General features: G+C 39.0%; 1 protein-coding gene across 4 annotated transcripts in view; it reads right to left on the minus strand.

The window, feature by feature from the left end:
• The window catches only part of NTRK2 (neurotrophic receptor tyrosine kinase 2), a 272,799-nt gene that overhangs the window by 87,686 nt on the left and 158,650 nt on the right, over nucleotides 1–26,463 (minus strand). For all 4 annotated transcript variants that reach the window (XR_012159057.2, XM_073345037.2, XM_073345042.2 and 1 more), the window contains exon 13: nucleotides 21,465–21,653. Coding sequence is in view for 3 of the 4 variants with exons in the window: in XM_073345037.2 (XP_073201138.1) it covers nucleotides 21,465–21,653 (189 nt within the window). In the remaining variant the exon portion in view is untranslated. The remainder of the gene's footprint in view (nucleotides 1–21,464; nucleotides 21,654–26,463) is intronic.

Consider the following 26,463-nt stretch of genomic DNA (forward strand, 5'->3'; position numbering starts at 1 on the left):
TGTTATTTTGTATTTATTGTAATGTAAAAAACAATAGTTATAGCATTTTTTGCTATTGGATAACTCAAAATTAGTTTCCTTAAAACTTCAAACTTGCCACAAGTTTAGGTTGTGATGATGGCAGATGCCTTATCTGAAGAAATTTAGTTTGAAGATAATAAATGTATAAGCACTTGAAAAAGACAGTCCCTCACTACCTTCTAACAACACGCTGGAATGCAGGGAGTTAACCCAGATACACACAGATGTGTGTGCATCCATTCCAATGTGCAATAGTGTGATCGCACTCAGTGGACCAAATTCTCTGCTGGTCTAAATGGGCACAGCTCCATCAACTTCAATGGAGGGTCATCCTTGAAAACCAGAAGATCTGGCCCCGTATGACATCACATGCAAATATATGCAACCGCATTTTTAATAGTTTCCCCTACCTCAACAAAAGAGCAAAGAAATTAAAGGAAAACAAGTGCAATAATGTGACACAATGTTTCATATTTTAAAAAGCAAAAATGTCAGGACATTCAAAGTTATGGTTTTCAGCATTAAGCCCTGTGTAATTTCCCACTGTAAAATGTAGCTTAATTGAAATAGAAATTCTCTGCAGGGAAATCTTGAGTTCAATTACACTTTTTGATTTTCCAGTTGAAAGAATCAAAACAAATTTTTGTATTTTGAATCAACATTTCAAAATGAAATAAGATTTTTGGTTACAAAAAGTTGATTCAGAAGAAAGAAATCCATGTCATAATATTTATTTGAAATGAAAATTTCATTTAAAAATGGTGACTCATTTAAATTTTGTTGAAAATGTCAAATTTCCACGTCAACATTTCCAATTTGAAATTTCTGGGAATTTTTTATTTCATGAAAATGGCCAATGTTTTGACTTTTGTTCTGCTTTGAAATGGAAAGTAACTTTGAAATGTTGAAATTTCCCATGAAAGGAAAAGTTTGTGTTTTGAACAGCTTTACTTCTGTGCATTTAAAATCTCAACTATAACATATAATTAACAAAGAGCTTTGGGATGGGGTTGTGCTGAATATGAAATAATAAAGTCTAGATTATCCTAGTCCTAGATGAATACACAAGGAGAAAAGAAGATACAAGGAGCCTACTTCCTCTATCTCTTTGCATTTTTATGTAGGAACCAAGCACTCAAGACTTCCAGCACACAAGGAGTGGGTGCCAAGCCTGAAAAAAGAAGCATGCAGGCAGATCTCTACACCAGCATGGATTTCCACTAACTTCAATCAGAATGAGTTTTTCTCAATTTTATCCAGCAATCACTACCTTTGGACTGCTAATAAGCAGAGAAAATTTCATCTCTAAAGAACTTTGTTTGGAAAGTTATGTGCGACTGCAAAGAGCCTGAGAATGGAAGCCAGAACTCAGCATCAATTGTGCCAGGAATCAATAGCAAAAATTGTTAGCATGATTGGGTAAAAGCAAGAGAAGGGCTTGAACCAAAATCCAAGATTTGGACTACATCTGTACGCTGATAGACTTTGTATCCACATCTGAACAGTGTGACTCAAATACATCTCCAGTGAAAATCTGTTATTCTCCACAAGTGAAAACGGAAGCAGTCAAAAAAAAACCCAGCCCAGATTTTGAAGTTTAGCTTTTCATTACTGGACATATATATCAATATATAAGCCCTGCATGGTCTTCCCTTTCACTGAGACAGTACATGCGCCTGTTATTCCAATAAAATAACAGAACTTTGGTACAGAATAGTAACTTTTGGGTTAATTCCTCTCTTTTGGCTTATGATGAACACTGAGCCTTAGAGTTCCTCATTCAGTGATGCCACTGTTTTACACACACATTAATAAAACAAAGAAAATCTTGCAGCAGCTCTTATCTACATTTCTACTACTACTGCAAGTCATGAATATTTTCTGAAATCCCAGCTAATTAATTTAAGCATCTGAACCAATGATTTTCCCTTTGTTGTTAAGTTTCTCTTGCTCCATGCCCCATAAGCAGTCACCATTCTTTACTCACAGACATCTCCAGTGGCATAGCTGTGGGCAGAGGAACCCCTCCACCCCCAAAAAAACACTTAAGAGCATTTTGTTCCTCCGCTGTCCTGTATTTTATTGATCCTCACATACTCCTCAAAGATCAGAGACATTTTATAATCATGACCATAACTGAATGCCATCAGGGATTCAAGGGGACTTCCCTCTTTAACATTTAGAGAGATGATAAACTTCAGTTTAAAAGCTATAAAGCCATATCAACATGTGGCTGAAGCTACAGATATAAGGCCCTGCCACACTGACCTCCATTTCCCTTAATTGTGGCCAGAATTCTGGCTTGGCAGAAAAGTGTCTAGAATTTCCCTCATAACCTGACAAGCGCATTCAAGTATCTGGCTGTCAGGATGAAATGCAGGTGGGAAGGAAAGCAGCAATGAGCAAATTGTTCCAGTGAAATGCAATTAAAAAGACCTTTAATCAAACACTACAGCTGTTAACAAGTCAGGTAATCAAAAGCAATGGTAGCTCTCCCAAATTCTTTTGCTTCTGAACCCCAAATTCTGCAGTCACACTATCAGGGAGGGTAGAAAGCTATTCAGTAACTTCAATTTCCTGAAATTTGGAGTGGCACAGTGGCAAAGTATTGCCTTAATTGGAGACATAATGATATGAAGAGTAATTGACCAATGGGCCTGCCCTTTTGTCTTTCTTATCTTCAATATCCTGCCTTCCCCCCACCCTCTCCTTCCTTCTCTTTGTCTTGAAGAGGAAAATTTGTACACATCATTGTCTCATAGGGTGCCACTTATTGGAGACTTTTCTGGTTATTGCTTGTATATGTGCAAACCATGGGCTTTTGTATTTTTCCTGTAGTTTCCCCTATTGTCTGAGTGTGATTTATGTGTTTCAGCTTTGTGATGTCAGTCCCATCTAATGATTTTTATTAGTGATTGTGCCTAAGAGTTTATATTTATTATGACAATTGCCATGAACATTGGTCACCCATAACAACATGCCAGTTGCCTTAGATAACACCTAGAGATCAAAATTACTCATTCTCTGAATTTGCAGTATTAAAATATATTTCTTATAATAAAGCATGGGGAAGTACCGTGAATACTGTTAACACAGAGGTAATAGTATCTATTTATCAAAGCTAATTGGTAAACTTTTAAGAGTTTCCATAGTATATCCTTTGTTCTATATTTTCATTATTATGATAACTTATCATTTTAAGAGACTAGATGTATTAATTTCTCTGTATTTATGTGCTATGTTATAAGAACTCAATTTTTAAAATTCATACATTATTAATTTCAGATTTTTTTTTAAAGGTTCCTTTACCGCCTTATTTCATGAGGGGGAAAATAGAGCTCTTGTCCTAGATGAATCAAACCATCCCCTTCTGTGGATTACAATAATGGAATTATGTTGAATAAATCTCATCTCCCCAAAAGAATAATTTTATCCATGGTCACCCTGCAATTTTCCCTATCTAAACAATAATATGTAAAGGGAATTTCAATAATTCAGCGGCACCAGGCTGCAGAACCACTCAGCTGCACAATACTAAATGACTCTTTAATTTATAAAAACTAATTCCAAATAATCTGTTGTCAGAGACAAGCAGAGTTGCCACTGATCAGAGATGCAAAGAAAACAGCACAAGCTCTTTTTGGCTGGAATGGGTTCAAGCAGGTTTTGATATATGACTTTCTTAGTGTGATTAATGATGGTGTGTTTTTCAGACTATTAAAATACTGTGCACAGCTAGAAGTTCAGCTAATGCCTGCAACTGTGATGTGACTTATGAGAATTTGCTAAAATTAAGACTACAGAGTAGTTCAGGATGGAGACTTGGAGGGGGTGAGGGACAGTTCATGACTGTGGCCTGAGTATGTTCATATTAAAGTTTCTAAATCAAGGGGTATACAGTATCCATTTCCTCACCACAAAAGCCTGAGCTTCTAGATGAGTGTTCAGTCTAAAAGTCATCCTCTCTTGTATTTTAGACTGCATTTCCTCCAAAATAACTGTCCCTCTCTCTTCTCAATAAGAATGCAACATCTTAGGATAGCAAGAAGCTCATGCAGAAAGACATTTTGTTCTCAATACTTCTCTGATTTTTCTCTCTCTCTCGCTGAGGAAAGTTTCAGGACACTCAGCTAACCTTTGCGTAGTCAGCTGAGGTTTTTTTCTGCTCCACTGGAGATCATGGAACAAGCAAACTGAGTTTCAAGAACTCAGCACTTGAGATGATTTAGCTGACAAACCACACAGATTCTGACTTGTGTTTGTATATATTACATACACACACAGGAAACTCAGATACAGCATAGCAAAATGTTCCCTCAAAGACTTTTATGGCTGTTTGGAAGGAAATATACAGCTGATGAGGCCAAGAATTTACTGAGGGTGGGCATGATTTTGCAATAACAACCCTCTTTATATGGTGCAAAATAAGTATCATATTCTTGGGCAAAGCCCCCTTCTCTAAACCACACAAAAAAGCACCGGTAAAATTCCAAGGTTTCTCCATAAACTTACTTTGTATTATTAAAAATAACATCTAGTCCTTTTTACAAAAAGAATTGTATCCTTTTGATGCATCAAATTTGATTAATCTCCAACACATATCCAAGGTTGAGACGACAAAGCTTCCATTACACTGCTGCTGGTGCATTTTGTTCTGTTTTGACGCCCTCCTACATGACTCTGTACATTGCAATCCTTCATGCACATGAAACAAGAGCGTTTACCAGCCCAGCATAGACCTCCCACGGCAGCACAGCATGTAGAGCGAATGTACAGAATGTTTCATGGGGTTAGATTTATTAAGAATCACTGCACAAAACCCCAATATTGTAGGTTTATTTAACTCTGCAGTTTGCTGTTTGAAATGTTCTATTTTATGCACCTTGGGCCTGATTCAAATCACACTGAAATCAGTGGAACAGACAGACTTCTGTTGATTTTAATGGGAAATCAATTTTGGATCAAGCCATTGGAGAGAAGCCACTACTGCAAGGAAAAGTTGCAACTTTGTTCTTTCTCTTTAATTCTAAAAGACCTGCCTTGGTTTGCATTATGTTTATTCATCAGGCTGGCCCAACATCAGGCTTCTCAAGAATGCTGTGGCAAAAATGGGATAAACATAAAAATCATAAGCATAAAATCCTATACAAACTGGTAAGAAATATCCCCAGAAAGCATAACATTAGTTGCAGAGATGATTCCAGCTGGCAAACAAGTTGGCTCAGCTAGATAACATAAAAGACTTTTATTAGGTGGAAGAAGGTCACTTTCCAACAGAATAAGGATTATCAGCAACGGCTGAATTAAAGTTATTTCTCGGTGTACTGCACTGTGATTTCCTACATCTGCGTGCAAAGAAGCAGCGTGACACCTGTGTGATCTCCAGAGACAAAATGGTTTAGATATGAGCAAAGGGAAACATGCTCTTAGGGCATGGGGGTGGGCACTTGCACACAACCCTTTGAATTACATGGCTTGATGAGGATTAAGTAAAAGTTTCTATCTCACATCTATAAGATTAAAACCAAAGGATACTGAGAATCCTTAGCCACATGTTCTAAAACTACACTGAATGCACCATTCATCATGTGATACATTCATACTACTTTTCTTGCATCCACGGGCCAGGATTAACCAGAAAGCCAAAGGTGGCATGGTCATGGGGTGAGTTAACGGCTAAGCCTTAGGGGCTAGTCCCAAAGCTCACCCTCATCCCTATCCTGCCAGTCTCACCTGGATAGCGCTATAGTAGTTTGGCTTCACTATCTGCAGAGAAGGAGGAATATAGATCATAAGAACATTCATAATTATGTTACATAGGGTTACAATAAAAAAGGACATAAACCTTCATGCTTCATAGAATATACTAACCTTTATCAGTTGGGGGTTAGGAAGAAATTTTCTCTATGGGCAGGTTATTGTGTATATGCTCTCTTCGGGTTTCTTGCACCTTCTTTTGTAGCATCTGGTTGCGGAAACTTTTAGGATACTGGAAGGACTACTGGTTTGATACAGTAAGGCAATTTGTACATTCCTGTACTGTGTGGAGTCTACATAGCCAAGTATATTACACTACAAGCAGGTGCTGTGCAAGCTTCCCCACAAAACTCTTTCAATGCAGCCCAATCCTGGCCTGCAACCCCACTTTTGTTTCAGTCCCAAACCTCTCTTGAGCACAGACTGCCAATCATAGCAAAAGGTGTTGTATTTTTCTGATGTGAATGGGAATGACACCAATGAACTCCTCTTGCATGGTTCAGTCTGAATAAATTGTTCATGTTATTTATTAAATGCAGGGATGGATTTTTTTTGTTTTGTTTCTTTTTTGTTTTGTTTTTTTTTCTGTTCTTTGTTGCTCTATTTGGAACTTGTTATCCTTTGGTTAATATTGTTTTCAGTTATTTTTTATTAAGGCAGTCACACGCCTTCAGGCTTTGGGCACAAAATATGAAAGCACATTCATGTTTACTGTTCAAAACTCTCTATAATAAGTCAAAATTACACCTTGAATCCAAACAACAGAATTTGGGAAAGATCACTCAAGAAAAGATCTTGAACTATCATTGTGGATAGTTCTCTGAAAACATTGACTCTATGTACAGCGGCAGTCAAAAAAGCAAACAGAATGGTGGGAATCATTAAGAAAGGGACAGATATCATCATATTGCCTCTATATAAATCCTTGGTACGCCCACATCATGAATACTGCATGCAGATGTGGTTGCCCCATCTCGAAAAAATATACTGGAATTGGAAAAGGTTCAGAAAAGGGCAACAAAAATTTTTAGGGATATGGAATGGCTTCCATATGAGGAGAGATTAATAAGACTGGGACTTTTCAACTTGGAAAAGAGACGACTAAGGGGAGATAGGACAGAGGTCTGTAAAATCATGACTGGTGTGGAGAAACTAATAAGCGTTATTTATTGCTTCTCATAACACAAGAACTAGGGGTCACAAAATGAAATTACTAGGTAGCAGGTTTAAAACAAACAAAAGGAAACATTTTTTCACACAATGCACAGTCAGTCCACGGAACTCTTTGCCAAAAGATGTTATGAAGGCCAAGACTATAACAGGGTTCAAAAAAGAACTAGATAAGTTCATAGACGATAGGTCCATCAATGGCTATTAGCCAGGATAGGCAGGGATGGTGTCCCTAGCCTCTGTTTGCCAGAAGCAAGGAATGGGCGACACGGGATGGATCACTTAATGATTACCTGTTCTGTTCACTCCCTCTGGGGCATCTGGCATTGGCCACTGTCGGAAGACAGGACACTGGGCTAGGGGACCTTTGGTCTGACCCAGTATGGCCGCTCTTATGTTCTTATGATACAGATTCCAAACACCCAAGTTTGAAAATAATTGGATCTGGAGGTTTGATATCGATAAAAGTTCAGATACTCTGTTCTTCCTTCTCAGTGCTGGGTTTAGGAAAGATTTTTAAAGTACGAGGGTGGAGCAGAGCTGGTTTTAATCCACCTTTACATCTCCTTAATTTGGATCTTGATCCTCAGATGCAACAAAAAGCAGTCCCATGGAGGCCTGTCCATTTGAATTTCATTGGGTCCTATTGTCTCACTGAATTATTGGCATTCAACAGCCTTTAGGCTTCCAAGGGCCAGATTTTCAAAGGTGCTAATGAGATTTTCAAAAGCACCAAGCAGATTAGGCATCTCACTTCCATTGATTTCAACAAGAGTTAAGCATCAAATGTTGTTAGGTGCTTTTGAAAATCCTAATAGCCACCTATCTGCATCTTTAGACACCTAAATTCTTTTGAAAACCGTGCTCTATAACAATTTAAGGCTGTGCCATAGAGTCTTGACCTAGGTTATTTGCTATTTCTTTCCCCTGTAGGGGTTTTGCACTTCAATTAAACTGACTCCCTAGGCATCTGCAGATAACAGACTTCAGTCATTGTTGGCATCAGTGTTAACTAAAGACAGGATCCAGTGAATGTTCACTTAATACAAAACCTGTATGTGTGGTGCCTTCATCCACCTAATAGCCTTAGAAAAGTCATACCCTGTCCACGTATGGTGTGTCCTGTTATACACATGGCCACACACCTATACATACTTACCAACCCTAAATGGCCTGGGAACTACTTATCTGGAAAACTGCCTGTCTCTCCCTGTGCGATACAGCCACAGTTGTGGTCAGCAGAAATGCCTGACTCATCTCAGAGGGAAGAAACGGCTTGTAGATTAATAGATTTTATGGCCAGAAGGGACCATTGTGATCATCTAGTCTCACTGGCTGTATACCACAAGCTATAGAACTTCCCCAAACTAATTCCCGGAGCAGATCTTTTAGAAAAACATCCAAACTTGATTTAAAAATTGTCAGTGATGAAGAATCTACCATGACTCTTGGCAAATTGTTCCAGTGGTTAATTACTCTCACCATTAAAAATTTATGCCTTATTTGCAGTTTGAATTTGACTAGCTCCAACTCCCAGACACTGTATCATGTTACATTTTTCTCTGCTAGATTAAAGAGCCCATTATTAAATATTTGTTTCCCATGTAGATACTTACAGACAGTAAACAAGTCACCCCTTAATCTTCTCTTTGTTAAAATAAATAGATTGAGCTCTTTGAGTCTATCACTAAATGGTATATTTTTTATTCCTATAATAATTCTTGTGGCTCTTCTCTGAACCCTCTCCAATTTATCAACATCCTTCTTGAATTGTGGGTACCTGAATTGGACACTGTATTCCAACAGAGGTCACACCAATGCCAAACACAGAGCGGTAAAATAACCTCTCTATTCCTACTTGAAATTCCCCTGTTTATGCATCCCAGGATTGCATTAGCACCCAGTTTATCAAGCAAACCAGATCACTCTGAATTAGTGACCTATCCTCTTCATTATTATCCACCCCCTCAATTTTTGTGTTACCTGCAAACATTATCAGTGATGGTTTTCTATTTTCTTCCAAGTCACTGCTAAAAATGTTAAATAGCACAGGGCAAAGAACCTATCCTTGCAGGAAGGCCCTGGAACCAGCTTGATGATGATTCCCCTTTTTAGTAACATTGTGAAACCTATCAGTTAGCTAAATTTAATCCATTGAAGGTGTGCCATGATAATTTTATATCATTCTGATTTTTTAATCAAAATGTTGTGCAGCACAAAGTAAATGCCTCACAGACGTCTAAGTATATTATGTCAACACTACTATCTTTATTAACCAAACTTGCAATATCATTAAAAAAAGATATCAGGTTAGTTTGACAGGGCCTAATTTCTGTATATCCATTTAGGTTTGCATTAGTTACTTTACTCTTCTTTGGTTCTTTATTAACTGATCCCCAGATCAGCTGCTCCATTTTCTTACCCAGGATCAGTGTCAGGCTGACAGGTCTATAATTAGCCGGGTCATCCCATTTATCCTTTTTAAAAATTGGCACAACATTAGCTTTCTTACAGACATCTGAATCTTCCCCAGTTCTCCAAGACTTATTGAAAATCAAGATTAATGGTCCAGTAAGATCCTCAGGGCAGTTCTCTTAAAACTCTTGGATGCAAGTTATCCAGACCTGCTGATTTAAAAATGTCTAATTTCAGTAGCTTCTGTTTAAGGTCCTCCAGAGATACTAGTGATACAGAGTGTTATCATCACCATATGAGATTATGTAATCTGTTTTTCCACAAATACAGTACTGAAATATTTATTGAACATTTCTGCCTTTTCTGCATTATTGACAGTTCTCCCATGTCCTTCTTAAATTTGCAACACACACACACACACGCTTAGTTTTTAAAGCTACCTTAACTTCCCCTCTACACCAGACCAGATTTTTAACCAGCACAGCTCTCTTATTGATTATGGAATTCTGAATTTTGGGCATCTAATAAGGTACTCCTAAATGATCCCCAATTATCATTCACATTTTTTCTTATTAAATTCTTCCTCCTGGTAGATTTGGCTCATAATTGTTTTCAGCTTTGTGAAACTGGCCCTATTAAAGCACCTAGTATATATATATTACTAGTCTGGACTTTGATCTGCTTGCACATTACCCAGACTCCAGCGAGAAACTGTTGAATTGGAATTCATTTGCAAATTGGATACAATTAACTTAGGCTTGAATAGAGACTGGGAGTGGCTAAGTTATTATGCAAGGTAACCTATTTCCCCTTGTTTTCCTACCCTCCCCTTCCTCAGACGTTCTTGTTAAACCCTGGATTTGTGCTGGAAATGGCCCACCTTGATTATCATACACATTGTAAGGAGAGTGATCACTTTACATAAGCTATTACCAGCAGGAAAGTGGGGTGGGGGGAGAGAAAACCTTTTGTAGTGATAAACATCCATTTTTTCATGATTTGTGTGTATAAAAACAAACATCTTCTGTATTTTCCACTGAATGTATCCGATGAAGTGAGCTGTAGCTCATGAAAGCTTATGCTCAAATAAATTGATTAGTCTCTAAGGTGCCACAAGTACTCCTTTTCTTTTTGCGAATACAGACTAACACGGCTGTTACTCTGAAACCTGGAATAGACTATGTGTATAAATGTATTTTTAAAATGTGTCAAGGAATGCCTATATCAAAGGACTGGAGCTCCTTTATAAAGAATGTGTACACAAACTGAAATTAATTAATTAATTATATCAATTATGTGGAGGAGTACAGCATTATCATTCTGACTTAAGTACTGTTATGGGCAACGAGAAACTGGAGCGATATCAATAGGATTAATTAATTGTTTGCAAAGTGCTTTGAAGGTGCAAAGTATTCTGTAGGTGCTAGATTTTTCTTTTTTTTTTTTTTGCTGGCAACACTTTAAAGTTACCTTCCATTTTTTTCTCTGACCCTCAGACTGCCCATAATTCAGGAGTGTATCCCAACCAAGCTTCATCTACATCCTGCCCTGGGATTTATTCACATTTTAGCATAGTCTGGATTCCTCCTGAGGCTGCTGTATAATTGCCTCTTGAAAGCATTTTTCACAGGATCAGCAGAATCTCCTTTGTGCCGATGGGTATCAGAGTCACTGGCCCGAATTCCGTGCTGCAGTATAGCCCAGAAGGCATAGTTCAGAAGAGTTCCTGTTTGGATTCTGGACTGATGCAGCCCCTTGACATGCATCTCCACAGCTGACAAGGAGCTTTTCCATAGCCCAGAAGACTCTAGCCATTCCCCATCCCACTCCAATACTCCCCTTACACATCTTTCTTTCCTTTCTACACTGGAGAAATTCTGACCCTTTCAAGGCCCATTTGCACCCCCCTGTGGTACGGAATCTGCCCCACTCATCTTGATATTAATTATCATACAGTATTTGGCACTTCATTTTCTTTTAGGCATTTGTTTGATAAAAGGCATGAAAATTCTGCATAGCTTGGAAACAATGTCACTTCTACTGTAATTGCGAGAAATACAAGTGTTGTAATCAACATTTGCTGTGGATTATTGTACTAGCAATCAAACATTTTCTCCAAGCTGATCTTTGGAACACTTTTGTCTGAGACCAGGCACATCAAGCAAGCACAGACTTCTTAACTGTGATGCAATCACTGGTAATGAATTGGAGAGAATGTGATGTTTGATATAGTTATGAATCATTTTGGCTATGAGGTTTTTTTCATTTGTTTCGGATTCTCTTACCTTAAGATTTATTAGACTTTTTATGCCAAAAGAAAAATGTCTCAAAGTTGAATTCATTATGTGTTGAAATGTAAACTATATATTTTGGAATTTATTCTTTTCTTATTTTTCACTCATGTTCTCTGTGTCTACATATTATTATTTTTCCTCAGGACCTACATTTCTGCAAAACTCCCACTGGGGCAAGGAATCCCGAACCAGAGGTCTGCTCCTGTTCCCATTAACTTCTATAGGAGCAAGAATCACACCCTGGCTCTTAATAATGAAGTTCTTTTTATAAATTACATTTTTTTCCTACAGATTTCACAGAGGGAATCTCCTTTTTAATCCACTTAAATTATTTTACAAAATGCTTTCAATATATATTAAAAAATGAACATCTCTTGAATTTCTCAGACACCATGGAGTTGGAGACATGTCATTCAGTCACTGTAACATAGTGTGACTGTATGGTATTATTCGTCAGGTGCATGTCACTGATTTAGCTACATACTTTCAAGTCAAAGTGCTGTACAGATTTTTGACGGAGCTGAATAGTCAAACAACTGAGGCAAATGGCCCAGTTCAATGGTGTCATTGAAGTTACACTTGTTTAACAGTTTTTCTGCCTGTTTTATTGATCCAACAGTGTCCTTGGCTAAGGCCCCAATTCAGAAAACCTCTTAAGCACATCCATCCATTATTCCGCATTACGTATGTGCTTAACTTTAAGCATGTACTTGGGTGCTTTGCTGAAGAGGGATGGTTTGCTTAATCAGAGCCTAATTGAGCTGCCAAATTTACTAATGAAGTATCTGCTTCAACTCCTGAGGCTGGCACTCTATATGCATTAGCCATTAGGCTGCACATTTCACGTTAGCTCATTCCACACTGCTTTGCTAACCGAAATGCATACTTCAGTTCAGATCTTTTTCTTTTAACAAACATCCAAAAGCACGTTTCACTGGTTGAATTTGCATACAGTAGGATGCTCAAGCTACAAAGTTTACAAATTAAGGACCAGAACGTACAATGCTTTTTTTCATGTCCGTCGTCCCATTCACAGCAGTGGGCATCTTGGTGTGAGTAAGCAGTAATCACACAAATAAGTAGTGCAAGATCACACACTGTTCTGAGTGGTGAAATGTAATTGGAACATTTTGCTGAAAATGTAACAACTTTCTGCTTTTCTCTTTTACTAAGTGAAAATAATCAATTTTGTGCAGATCAGCACTGCTTCATGAATGTCAATCTGGATCATGGTGATCTTTTAGGTTCACTTCTACAAAAAAATGGAAAGGAGATTAATTTCTTTTTGGTTTTGAACTTTCCAGGGGGCAAGGAAAACAAGCTCTTAAAGCTGAAGACTTCAGACTTTGAAAGCATTTATTTCATTTGGATAAAAACTAAAGAAATTAGTGGCCTGCTGAGAACCCAGATGAACAGCAGGTGATAAAGATTCTAATTTCTACCGAATTTATTTTGTGTTACATTTTGTGCGCTGGGCAAAGGAAATATGCAGCCAGATTATTAGCAAAATGTGTAGGACTCAAACTGCGATGGACTAAAATGCAAAAATCTGCTACCCAGCTGAAGAAAAGTGAAGCATAACTACTGGCGTGCGTAACATTTCCTTCACGGAAGTCTGCAGGACAATAAAAAGGTCATGCATCCTGTGTGGTAATGTATCCAACCAAATCAGCTGTATAAAATGTGCAGTTGAATCTGTAAATATCTAGCCTGACCAGTAAAATATATAAATATCTTCTGCATTAAACGCATGATTTGATTGGAAAAAATATAAATGTGTTTCCTTCCTTATTATCCCACCATGATAGTTGAGGCTCACTGGAACATCTTGGCTGTCAGTGTCTGAACATGCTAATGTTGGCAGTGTGGTGTTCTCTGTTAAATATTCCCACCTTTGGAACCACGTTGAACAGTTGAGTCCAAGTCTGACAGGTTCCGCTCATGCAGTCAGGCTTTTCCATTTAATTAGGCTTTGACTGAACATTGTTTAGATTTCAGGGTAACAGCCGTGTTAGTCTGTATTCGCAAAAAGAAAAGGAGTACTTGTGGCACCTTAGAGACTAACCAATTTATTTGAGCATAAGCTTTCGTGAGCTACAGCTCACTGCATCCAATGAAGTGAGCTGTAGCTCACAAAAGCTTATGCTCAAATAAATTGGTTAGTCTCTAAGGTGCCACAAGTACTCCTTTTCTTATTGTTTAGATTGATTGCTATTTTGTTTTTTTGTTTAGTTGGAGGATTAGGCCAGGATAGGGTGACCAGACAGCTAGTGTGAAACACTGGGACAGGGCTTGGGGGGTAATAGGTGCCTATATAAGACAAAGCCCCAAATATCGGGACTGTCCCTGTCAAATCGGGACATCTGGTCATCCTAAGCCAGGATGACTTTTATGAAGGGCAAAACTGTTTATAAATTTTGAGCTCTGTGTTTCTAATAATTATTATTCTTTGGTGCCTGGACTTGGGGCCTAGCTTGATAAGAAACTGCCTCTCTCTTTGCAACAGCATCACCACTGTGACCAATGGAGACCCTCAAGCTTCCTTATTTAAAATGGAGAAGACTGCTGGCATCTTATTTTCTTCAAGGGGTTCTTGCTTCCCCACTTAGACTAACAGAGTTTGGATTTCTTAACCTGTAAGGGGTGTCAAGAAGCCTGTCTTTTCCTCAGACCTTTAGTGAGCAGGAGGGATGTTGGATATGGTGTAACTAGACGTGGGAGGTTATTAATGATTATTCATCATTACTACTTTGGGCAGTATTGTTGACTGCAGGTGGTTTGATCTGGACAGTCCACTCATTGGGGTTTGGTTTTGGTTTCATATTGGTGTGTGTGTTAAGTTTCGTAAACATGCCTAGAGCCATCAGTATGTGTGGGGATCTCTGCAAGAATGGAAGATGAGAACCATAGCAAATAGGTTTGCTGTTGGTATAGGTGCAGGATCGGGCCTAGATGAGACTAAGCATGATTTAGCCTTTGTTCAGTGCCCTAATCATGGAGGAAAAGCCTCAAGGAGGAACTGCAATTCAGAATCACCATTCCTTCTCTGCTCTCCCATTGCTCCAAGAGGGAGTAATTTGCTACAACCCTTTATTTGCTGTAGCATACTCCCCACTTCTTGTGCTGGTGTTCAGCTCTGCTGGCCAGCATGTTTGCTTATCTCCACCTCTCTGTGTGTCCTCCCTGCTCACCACTCGATCAGAATTGTACCAGTCAGGTAGCCCCAGAGTTGCCAACCTCAAACATTCAGCAGCCAGGCCACCCAGAACCATGAGACTGGCTTTAAAATCCTGAGATTTAAAAAATAATAAATATTTAGATCTTTTCATTTGCCTTTCTCCACAACCAAGAGGGCTAGAAACTTGCTTTTTTTTTTAACTTAAACCCGAAATGATGACTTGACTCCAGGAGTTAAGGCTTTAAGAAGAAACACCAAAAATCACAAGAGTTGGCAACACTCCTTGCTCTCTCTCCCTGATCCCAGACCCATGGCCCAGGAAGTCCTCACACTGCTTTGCAGGTTTCTGGGAAGAATGTGAGGTAGCAATATCATGACAAGCCACAAACTGACTTTTAGCAAACTAACAAAATTTGTAACTGGAGGGCACAGAAAACTAAGCAAAATACTTGACTCAACTTTAATAAGATGGTGTGACTTTTTTTTTTTTAGACATATATCTTAATGAAACTGTCAGTTTTCAAAATGGCATATAGGAGAGTTACTCTCAAAGTTCCTATTTTTAAAAAAAATCACCATCATACGTGCAATTAGCAATACACTGTAGGACTGAAGCTACAGATTGTAAACTAATTTTTGCTAGTTTTGCAGATTTGCAAAATCAGTAGCAATCAGTTTACAGTAATTATTTCATAGGCCCATTTGCACCCTGCTGTGGTACAGAATCTGCCCCACTCATCTCAATATTAACTATCATATAGTATTAGGCACTTCATTTTCTTATAGGCATTTGTTTGACAAAAGGCATGAAAACTCTGCATTGCTTGGAAACAATGTCATTTCTACTGTAACTGAGAGAAATGCTAGTCTGTTTTAATCAACATTTGTTGTGGATTATTGTACTAGCAATCAATCATTTTCTCATTAATTCATAGCAAGGATGTGGACAGCTTCTTTTGCACTAAAACAAACTGTTCTAGTGTATTTTTCCAGTTTTATCTAGTAGAATCTGAATTAAGGCACATACAGATAGGATAAATGTTACATTAATGACATTTGAGCTAAGTATCATAACTTATTATTTTTCACTAGAGTCTACCCTAACCCTGCCTTATTTTTCAACATTCTATTATCAAAAGAAGATGATATTTAATTTGTTAATTTCGGTTCAGATTAAACATTTCATTTTAATCTGATGAAGCACAAGCTTGTGTCATTATTTTATTTACAAATAAAAATGCATCCCCTTATGTCACTCAGATTTTTGCCTAACATATACATCTAAACTTCCACACTCAGGCATGTGCGCTTCTATGTGCATACAGAGCAGTACACACCTACAAGAGGAAAATGATGATTGAGTGATTAAGAAAGACATCAGAAATATCCTGGTACACCAGGAGCTACCCATATGAAGGACACAGATTTCCTCACATTTTCTAAAGCAAACCTGGCTTTGTGTCTTAGCCAGTGGCACAAATATCCAGGGGATAAACCACACAGGAACTAGTTAACACCCCGGCCAAGAATGTCATTTCGCTATAGTAAGAACGTCTTTAAAAAAATAACTGGAGAAAGGAGGATTGTAACTACGAGCCTGTTGTAACTATAAGGCATTTGAATTAGCTAGTACGGGGAAACTCAAGTCAGTGGAATTACTTCAGATTTACACTGTTCTGACTGAGGCCAAGATTTGGTTCTTTACATAAGAAACCAAGAGCAAAGATCTAATTTTTCACAGTTACATGTAAGCAACTACAGTGACATCCATGGAATTTTCCTGGGTGTAACTCATGGCAGAATTAGCCTCTTCCAGTCCCAAAGTTTACTTCAGAGCAGGTTCTTATCCAAGCAGTGGAATAATTCTGCCGTAAATCATAACCCTTGCAATCCCATTGATGTTTTATGCATCTCTGGTCCTGAACTTTTGTCTTTCACATTACTATCAACAAGGCAGTGTTATTTACTGTGAGAAGTTCCACCCTTAATCGTTAAAACATAACAGTAATGGTCTGATATATTCCAAGTACTGAGCAGCTCGCTGAGTGACGATTTAACAGATTCGATAGCTATGCACTACTGCATTTACAGGTTGCACCTTTTCAGTCCTATCTCAACAGCTTTGGTGTGTCAGTTTGGTAACTTTAGCAGCCATGCCTGATTGTTGAATGCTAATCCTGGAAAAGTCCTGGTCTCAATGAAGGGGCTAATGAGATTGAAGCTTACAATGTCTCGCTAGAATTAGTAAAATTCACAAGACACAAAAAGTGACCTTTACAGCATGGCTAGCCATTGTGCCTGTGAGGTTTTAGACACTATAGTTGGTGCCATGGGAGGATAATCTCTGGAAGGTTTGCCATCTTTGTGAGTGTCCTACACTGAAGATTACTTCACTTGAATGTCTGGCCTCATTTCTGATAGTGACATTTGAAAGTCCCATTCCCAAGTGAGAAGTCTACAGGCTGCTCCCAGTTCACTGCAACTTCGTTTAAAACAATCTCATACCAAATATCATTTTGTCATGTCCAGGCTCTGAGTGCTCTCACCTTTTGAAACTAGATACGTCACAGTTAGCCAGGTACCTACAAACAAAAACGGCTGACACTTGACTTTAGTTTAAGTAGAAGCAGGTAAACTAGCTTGGTGTGCCTTAAGTTACTCAGTGCATCACAGAATGCAAAAAGAAGTGGAAACCTTCAGGCCTTCTGCAGTGGCTGATCAGCCGAATAAAGGCAGGTCCACCTGGGATAGACGAGTGGGGAGCAGTTTTCCCAGGCCCCCTGTTTGAGAGGGCCCCTAAACTGAGTGGCGTAACAACCTAGTGCACAGGGTCATGACAGAACAGCAGCAGGGCTTAAATTCAGCTGGAGCTGTCTGAAGCGAAGCTCCATTAAATATTTTTAAACTCTTGGGGCTGACTCCCTGAGTCGTAATGCCTCTGGCGGGGGGCTCCAGGAAATACTCTGAGAATTTAAGTCCTGAGCAGCAGCCAAGTCAAACCAGTTCATAATGCCTGGAGCAGAGAGCTGGGTCCAGCCCTAACGGACAGGAGATGCTGCTGCAGGATTAGTGCCTCTCCAACCATCGCTCCCACACAACCTGCACGCCCAGTGGTAATTTCTTTGGAAGAATGGAGGCCCTGTGTCAGATATTGTCACAGGCCCTCCAAAATCTGTGTGTGACCCTGAATAGAAGGCAGAGGAACCTGAGGCCACCAGTAGGTGAGTGTTCATGCCATAGCAGGATGGGGGTGTGAGATGGGCAGGAGCCAGAGTAGAGTCCTGTGGGCTTGCTGGACAGCCAGAGGAAACTGGATGTTTAACCACCAGTGGCTGGAATGGGAAATATCACATAGGCATGGATGAGAGCAGGCGGGTCATTTTCAGTTGTCTATCAGTACATTCAGTGAATGTCTACGTAAGCATTCAGAATGAAATCGAGGTCAGGATTTCACCTCCACACTTTTGGGTGCTTATTGAAACTAAACCTCACCAGTTCTGATTTTTCATCTTGAGTGACTGTATCAAAAGAGGAAGGAAGCACTATCATGTTTAGTCTCCTCATTGCCAACTTTTAGATGCTGGTACTTCTCAGGAATAATTTTTTTCAGTGGCAGAAGTGCTGATTTTTTGGTGATGGAATTTCAAATGGGATTTATGATGATTGCTATTTTTATAAACACACACACACTTCTCAGAGTTGGTGTTGAAGCCTGGTGCTCTGTCTACACAGGATTAGGTATTTGACAATAGGTTAAAACATCACTTAAATGGAGAACGAAAAAACCAACTCCACTTGCTACTCACTGCAAACATGCTCCTTCAAATTCCATATAAATATAGCATTACTGTTGGAATGTGATTCCACTTAACCCCCAAAAAATGCAGCATAAAAAATATTAATCACATAGGGTCCTGCATGACAATCATTTTCCATCATGACAGTCATTGATGGGGTGTCTAATACTTAGACGACAGCTGTATTTAGGCTGGATAGGAAGTAAACATAAATGTTAATTATTTTTACTTGAGATGAGAAACCAGATGACATTTTGAGCTGGTATTACCGTAAACAGGAAAACTGTATGAGAGCTTACAGCTTATAAAAGTATCAAAATACAAATCAGGAGGAGGTTTGCAGATCGGAGAAGGACAAGTGCAACACTGTAATAAAAAGTGAGTGAATGAGACAGAGAGTGTGTGTGTGAAATTATTCACGGGAAGACCATTTTTGTCTCAGACAATTCAAATATCCTCTTTATTGGACATGCTCAATGTGATAGAAGAGACCAGATTTGTCTTGATTATATTGTGCTACAGTAGTTTATCTGGTTCTCTTTGTTTAAAATAATAAAGCCCCAAATCTCTCAAACACTGAGATCATCAACATAGCGTAGCAGAACGTGGAATGACCTGATGTACAGATCTCCACCTTCCTCATCATTCAAATAATATCATGCATAGTAATGTGAAGACATAAACCCTCATTCTCTGCACATTTACACACATGTTTAATTTTATACACCGTGAATAATTTAATCAGAGTCAGTGGTATTACTCACAATGTGCAAAATCAAGTACACATTTAAGGGCACATCTACACAGTGGAGTTATGCATACTGGGATGTGGGATGTTTCAAATAGGCACTCTACTAAAGCATGCTGGGGAACTTTTAGTGTGCCAGCAGGGTCTACACAGAGCAATTAATGCACCACACGTCAGTGCACTTTAGAAATCACCCCTGCATAGTGCACATGGCTGCTCTAGTTAAGATCTGAGTAGAAAAGACCTGAGTCTTTTCAGGATCAGGACCTGAGAGTGTTGACTTACAACTTTTACTGTAGTTAGTGTTGTTCAATTGTGATGCAATGCTCCTACAGCTGAGCTCCAACCTCCTATTCAACTCAAGTGACCTCTTTGTTCTGGAACAGAGCACGTACATTTTTTAAACATTTTTGTTAAAGCCAGAGAATTTGCATGGAGAGAGGGAAAGGCGATAATAAGTGCCTATATAAGAAAAAGCCCCAAATATTGGGACTGTCCCTATAAAATTGGGGCATCTGGTCACCCTACCTGGTCTCCGCCTTTCCACATGTTAAAAAACACACAGCGATTGGAGGAGGGTTACTGTTACACTCTGTAAACTGTGCAAGCTTTAAGGCAAAAGCCTCAGCTTGTGCATCCACACTAAAATTTTTGCTGAATATTTAAATCAATCATGTACATCAATACCCAACGTAGCATTCCTCAATCACACACATGGGGCCCGATCCAAAGCCCAATGAAGTCAATGGGAGTCTTTCCACGGAATTCCTTGGGAAATGGATCAGGCAGCCTATGAATTTAAGGGAAAGCTTATACAAAACCTATTGGGGATGTGAAGTGTACAATGTATTAAGGCTCATAACTTGATCAAATGAGAATAATTTTTATTGGAACACTTAAAGGCATTTGTCATCAATATGAGCCATTTCTACCACAACTTTCAACCTCTGGCTATTTAAGACTGTTCCAAAAACAAAAACAAACAAACAAACAAACAAAGATTGCATTTTTTTATAATGAAGAAAGTAATTTTTTCTCATTCTTCTCATGCTACAAAACCATTTTTTGATGAAGCATTAAAAACCCACTAGGGACCAAGCCACAACAATTTCAGTCCAAAAGGTAAAAGTTTGAGATAGTTAAAAATGACTGAAAATTGTGAGTTAGAATGGAAACGGTTAAGAAACTCTGATTATAACAATTACTGCCTCAACTGCTATAATATGTTCATGTCAGTAGTTATCCAAAATATTTGTGGATGACCACAATATATTTCTTATTTGCTGTACTATTATATTTAATGTTTCAATAACAACCTCCCCCAACTTTAAAAATGTTCATGTGCAAAACTAATATTTGTTTTGGAGATCAGTAACAGAAGCCTGGCGTGCTTTTTTAACCGCTCACTTCGTATGCCTCCAACTTGATTGACTGAGAACATATATGTGACAATTAGACTTACTGTTCGTCTGAGGTGAAAACAAAACCTAGTGCTTCATCTTAAATATTAAACACCTTTTTAAAATATAAACTCTGAACTATACAAATAAAGCAGAAGAATAAAATTTGTCACCCTCTGTAATCTCAACACTATTTTAGTATTACTTTTAAATATATGTATATATTTCAAAGTGAATTTACAGTCATAGCCACAACAGAAGTAATTTGATATCAGAATGTATATAACAATACAATGCAAATATTGACTTCTGGTTCTGGCCCAAAGCAAGATTAGTCTTTTCTTGAGAATACACGGGCTCAAATTCATATTAGGTGCAAGGGCCAAATCCAAAGGCCATTGAAATTAATGGAAAGTCTCTCAGTGACTTCAGTGAACTTTGGATAAGGCTTTCTGTGTAGCTGTCTTAACTGACTCCTCACAAGGGCTGAATTTGGCCTTTTGGCTTTGACAGATGTAAAGCAGTTCATCCCATGTACCTATGTCCTTAATGATTTGCATACATTTAACCCCCCGCCCACTACCCCTGCAAGTTACATCATTTCCCCGTTAGCTCTGGTAAAGAAACCCAGCTCATGGCTGAGAAAAATAAATGACCAAACTACATATAAACATCTGTACTTACATGTGTCTGGCTTGAGCTGACTGTTGGTGATTCCGAAGTACTGGGGGTTCTCAATGACAGGAATCTTTGTCATTCCAATGATGACAGCATCTGGGCCGCCCTCAGAAGAGGATGGAGTGTTACTCCCATTCGAAATGTGATGGAGGGGACTTGCCGAATCATCATCATTGCTGATAACTGAAGAAGGACCTAGAGTTAGAAACAAAGATTCCCCTGTAACATGACATGTTTTTCCCCTCCCTCAGTCACCTGCTTTGGCTGACCAGTCTGCCCTCACGCACGACTAGCTAGTAGCCTTCTTTTTGCTAGTTGGTGTTTTTGCCTCTGGGGTTTTGTATGTTTGTTGAGGGAGGTGGAGAACATATTTCATATGGGACTTAAAACAAAGGCTTCATTTGGTGACTCCTTTATATGCACAAGGATCATCGTTCCACAGAGGTAACCTCTAAAGCACTCAGATACTATGACTATGAGTGTGTTATAAGTACCTATATTGGTAGATAACATAGACTTGATAGGACTACATCCAGTATAGTGGGAGAAATATCAAAAGTCAGTGAACTCTTCTGTTGTTTCCAGCAATAAGCTATAACCTGTATTCATTGCTTGTTTGCATTAGCCCCTACTCAGAACATACACAAGTAGGGCCTTTGAAAACAAAGCTGTGGGATGTTTTCCTTTGTCATGGCCTTATTGTGAGACAGGATATGTGTGTGAGATGCATTCTCCCTGAGGAGGGAGGTTGTCTGAATTCTGAAGGACTAAGAGGGTTAAGCCAACATTCAGAGCCCAGTGGACATGTAGGATCAAGGCAGGTGCTGGGCAAACACGCAAGGAGGGCAGGTGGAAGGAATCCACCGAACTTCTACCATATGCATCACTGTGCAAGAACTGTTCCAACCCAATGGAACATTTCATTCACCTTGGCAGCCTGTCAGAACCCAGTATTTGAGCGGCCACTTCTGTTTTGTTCTCTTTGCACTTTATTATTATTATTACAATTAAGCCACAGAAACAGGTGAGATAAAACATGGTCAGATTGATTAATTAATTAATGGTTATGCAAACTGTGCACTTCTCAAGTGGGTTTAAGGGGCTTTGATCTAATATCACAGCCTATGCAAGGTCAGAATAAGTAACCAAAGTAACCCAGGAGCTCTCATCGTTTACAGCTTAATTGCTCTCTTCCCTTTAATTCTGTGCAGGCAACACGAGCTCAGAAAGAAGATGCAAGTCACTGCTAAACCTTGGCAGCACTTTCCCTACTCTTCCCACTGAAGAAACCATTTTCATAATTTTCATTTTCATTGCATAAAACAAACCATTTTCACCTTTATCATTCCATGAGATGGCTCATAAATAGGGGATGGATTTGGAGATCCCATTAGGAATTCCGCCTTTAAATAATGTGACATGGCTATTTCGAGGGTTCAGCTGCAGGAACATCCCTGTTTCTCTCCCCTCCCCTCCCCCAATTAAAATGCTGAGCCTGGTTTAGTAGTCCATAAAGGAAACCTTTTTATTGTTTGAAAAAGTAGTTTTTCCCTAGCCTGAAACATCAGCGGTAATTTTTCAAATGCCTTTCACTTTGCTGGGAAGTCACGGTTGACAGCTTTAAGTAATGCATCTAGATCTCTGCAATTTATCTAGTGAAGTATTAATACTGATGCTGTTTTTCTCATTCCTGATTCCACAGATCCTTAGAAGATGAATGCTACTAGCAAAGCTACAAGGATTATGCCTGTTTTTTGGTGAAGATTTTTACATAATGAAGTCCAGAACACAGCAAACAGTTGGGAGAAAACATTTCTTGAGACGGTATATTAGCTACACATATAATGTCACAACATTATTTGATGTGTGTTTGGGTTTGTGTGTGCATCTGTGCTACTATAGAACAGCATGGAAAATGTAGAGAAGAACAAGAAAAGCCTTGCTAAAGTTTTCTAGAAAAAAACGCTCCTTAGTCTCATGTCTCTGAACTTTCTGTGTCTCAAGTTGATGTTACAACTAAGCTGGCAGACAAATAAAAATTTTGCTGGTCAAAAATGCAGTCCTTTTTAGATTAATGTATCTTTAGTGTGAAGGGCCACATCTATTTTATTACAACAGCTTGTAAGCTTTCTTAGACATATAACTTAATAGAGGCACTTCTAAGTCCTCTGCAGCCTCTGATTAGCATGAGAAACAAATCCCTTTGTCATTTGTTCATTCCCCACACGTATACAGGATTGGAAGGAAGGGGTGTACATTACACATCTATAGGAATGTAAGCAGAATAGTTAAAAGGAAAGCAATCTGCTAATCACATCAATTTTGCACTGATCAGGACTCTGGCATCCAGTTTTATATGGTAAACCAGTTTGAATTATTTTTTAAATGCAAGGCATTGTGGTTAAAATGTGGCTGCTTTCTTTGTAAATGAGGTTACTAAACTAAGCCAACTAATTAAACTGGTCTTCTGTGTTATGCCAATTAGATTTCAAATAATTTCTGATTTATTTGAGCAACATCTGAAATATGAGGGTAAATGCTAGACCACAGTGATTTGTTATGGTCCACTTAATTTGTTATTAGTCCACTCAATCAAGGAAACCTTTTTAAACATTCAGTACAGGGAACTGACTGTAAGTTACATCTCCTAATAAGCGCACTATATTTACTAAATAGAAAAAAAGAGAAAACAATGGCCTTTGCTTAATTTTAAAATGCCCATTTCAGTTTTCTACATCTGTTATATAATTAAAACATCCACAATCCAAGAGATGGCAAGTTTTTTTTTACATATCAGGAGACAAATAAACTTACACCAATTCAAACATCCACTTCACCAGGGCCCACTGATAAATGTGAATAAACTGGTACACAAACAGTTTTGTCGCTTGCTTATTTGACAGACTACCCGTTTTACATGAAGTTACATTCCATTTCCGTAATGCACTGACTTAATTACATTACAGTCAAGGGGGAGCACTGCAGCTGACACTTCACTGTACCAGGTTTCGCTGTTGCATTTCCAGAATGCAATTTGAATGTGGCCACTCCAAGCTGGCAAGAAACTGGAATTGCTCTTTCATGAATCATTTATCCAGAGCACAAATCAAAGGGTAATTTCTTAAACAGTGTCTAAGTACTGTCTCATCCTGATTAAACGGTGTCACCTAAAATTACTTGTCGAAGGCAGAATGAGCAGGGCAACCATTTGCTGACACCTATTATTGATTTTGCTTTCTCAAATCCAACATTGGCTTCGTACAGAAAGAAAATTTTAAACAAAATGTCTCCAATGGAAATGAAATTCATTGGCTGTCAATAGCCACCACTTCAAGGGACAGTTGCAGCTTTTAAGAAAATTCCAAAGAAACAGGGGTTTTCTCCATCCCGAAATGTTCTGCCTAACATCCTCACTGGGTTTTTTTAAGAATATATTTCTTGTCTTAAGAAGATGGAAGCCGGAGCCAGATAAGAAACAGCTGTCTGCCTTGGAGACAAATGATGAGAAAATATATCTTACAGGAGTGAGCTTCTCTCTCTTTATTCATTGTGTACTGTCTGTGCACAAGAGAAAAAATGTAGCATGGATGCGACCATGTTACCCATTTGCTCTGTGCACATCATTTCCAAGATGTAAGCATGTGGGAAGATTTAGGGAAAATAATTCTTTTCTAAGCTGACATTCTGTAGGGGGGCAGGAGGGAAGAAAATGATCCAGATTGTGACTGCTCCTCATGAGACGCATGAGGGTGGGAGGGTACAAGGAGCTTCTCTGCTCCCTGCTGTGTACCCCACAGAAGGACCAGAGACAATCACATTATCAAAAATGGGGAGGGGAGGAAGCAGGGCCCTGGGTCACACCCACACATTCTGCATTGGCAACATGGGTAGAAGGTTGCACCATTCGGTGCAATCCTCTGGTACCCCATGGAGCTTCCTAATGCACAATCGCTCTCCAACTTCTCCTTGGGATAGTGCATTTCTGTGCTGTCCTTTACAGTGGCTAGTGCCTTACAGGAACAATTAGGTCCAGACTGATAATTTTATCCTGATATTTTTTCTACAGGGTTGTAACTGCATTTTCCTTAGATTTGGAAAAAAATGATTATATTATATTTTAAGTATTTTCGATATTTCTGACCAAGATACACACTTTCACGATCACACTATAAGAATAAAGAGATTTTTTTTCTGCTGCTCCATTGTTGTGAAGCAAAAGAGCGATAGTGGATTTTTTTATAGGAATTCCACTGGACTGTAGTCACACCATAATTTCTGGCTCTTTTCTTGCTCCATTTCTGACTTCCTGTGGTACTTAGCCTCTGGGCTTTGGAGATATGTCTGGCTATTGACTGCCATTGAACTAATGCATATTACCTTGCCACATGTTAGAAGATGAAAAGAAGTCCAAATTAAATAATGGCCTAAGATTGACTCAGCTGAGCATGCTCAGACAAGAACACTGATGGTAGCACACAGGAGGGGAGAAGCTCACAGAGGCTGAATTAGAAAAACACTGCAACAGATAAATCTCAAAGGCAAGAACATATGGTTTTGGTTTACACCTGGCATGGCCTTGCTGAAAGACATTTTCAGGCTTTGGATCAGATGGTCACAAACAATCCCTTATGTTCATCTACTTCTATCCATTGATTGTGGTTAGAAGACAAATGACATATGTTATGTGCACTTAAGGTAAGTCTACACAGCAATTGAACACCCGTCGTTGGCCCAGGTCAGCTGACTTGGGCTTGGGGGTCGCAGGCTGCAGCACTGTAAAATTGCTCTGTAGACATTCAGGCTTGGGCAGGAGCCCAAGCTGTGGAACTCCGCAAATGGGGAGGGTCTCTTAGCCCAGGCTCCAGCCTGACCCCGAATGTCTGTAGCCAGAGCCCCATGAGCCCAAGTCAGCTGACCCAGGCCAGCTGCGGTCATGTCACAGTGTAGATGTACCCTTGTTGTCTGCTGTGTTTCACAAGTTAGCAAGGATAGTGTGTTCAAAGCC

Source organism: Lepidochelys kempii, chromosome 5 (assembly GCF_965140285.1).
Source record: "Lepidochelys kempii isolate rLepKem1 chromosome 5, rLepKem1.hap1, whole genome shotgun sequence".
In the NCBI taxonomy this organism is placed as follows: domain Eukaryota; kingdom Metazoa; phylum Chordata; order Testudines; family Cheloniidae; genus Lepidochelys; species Lepidochelys kempii.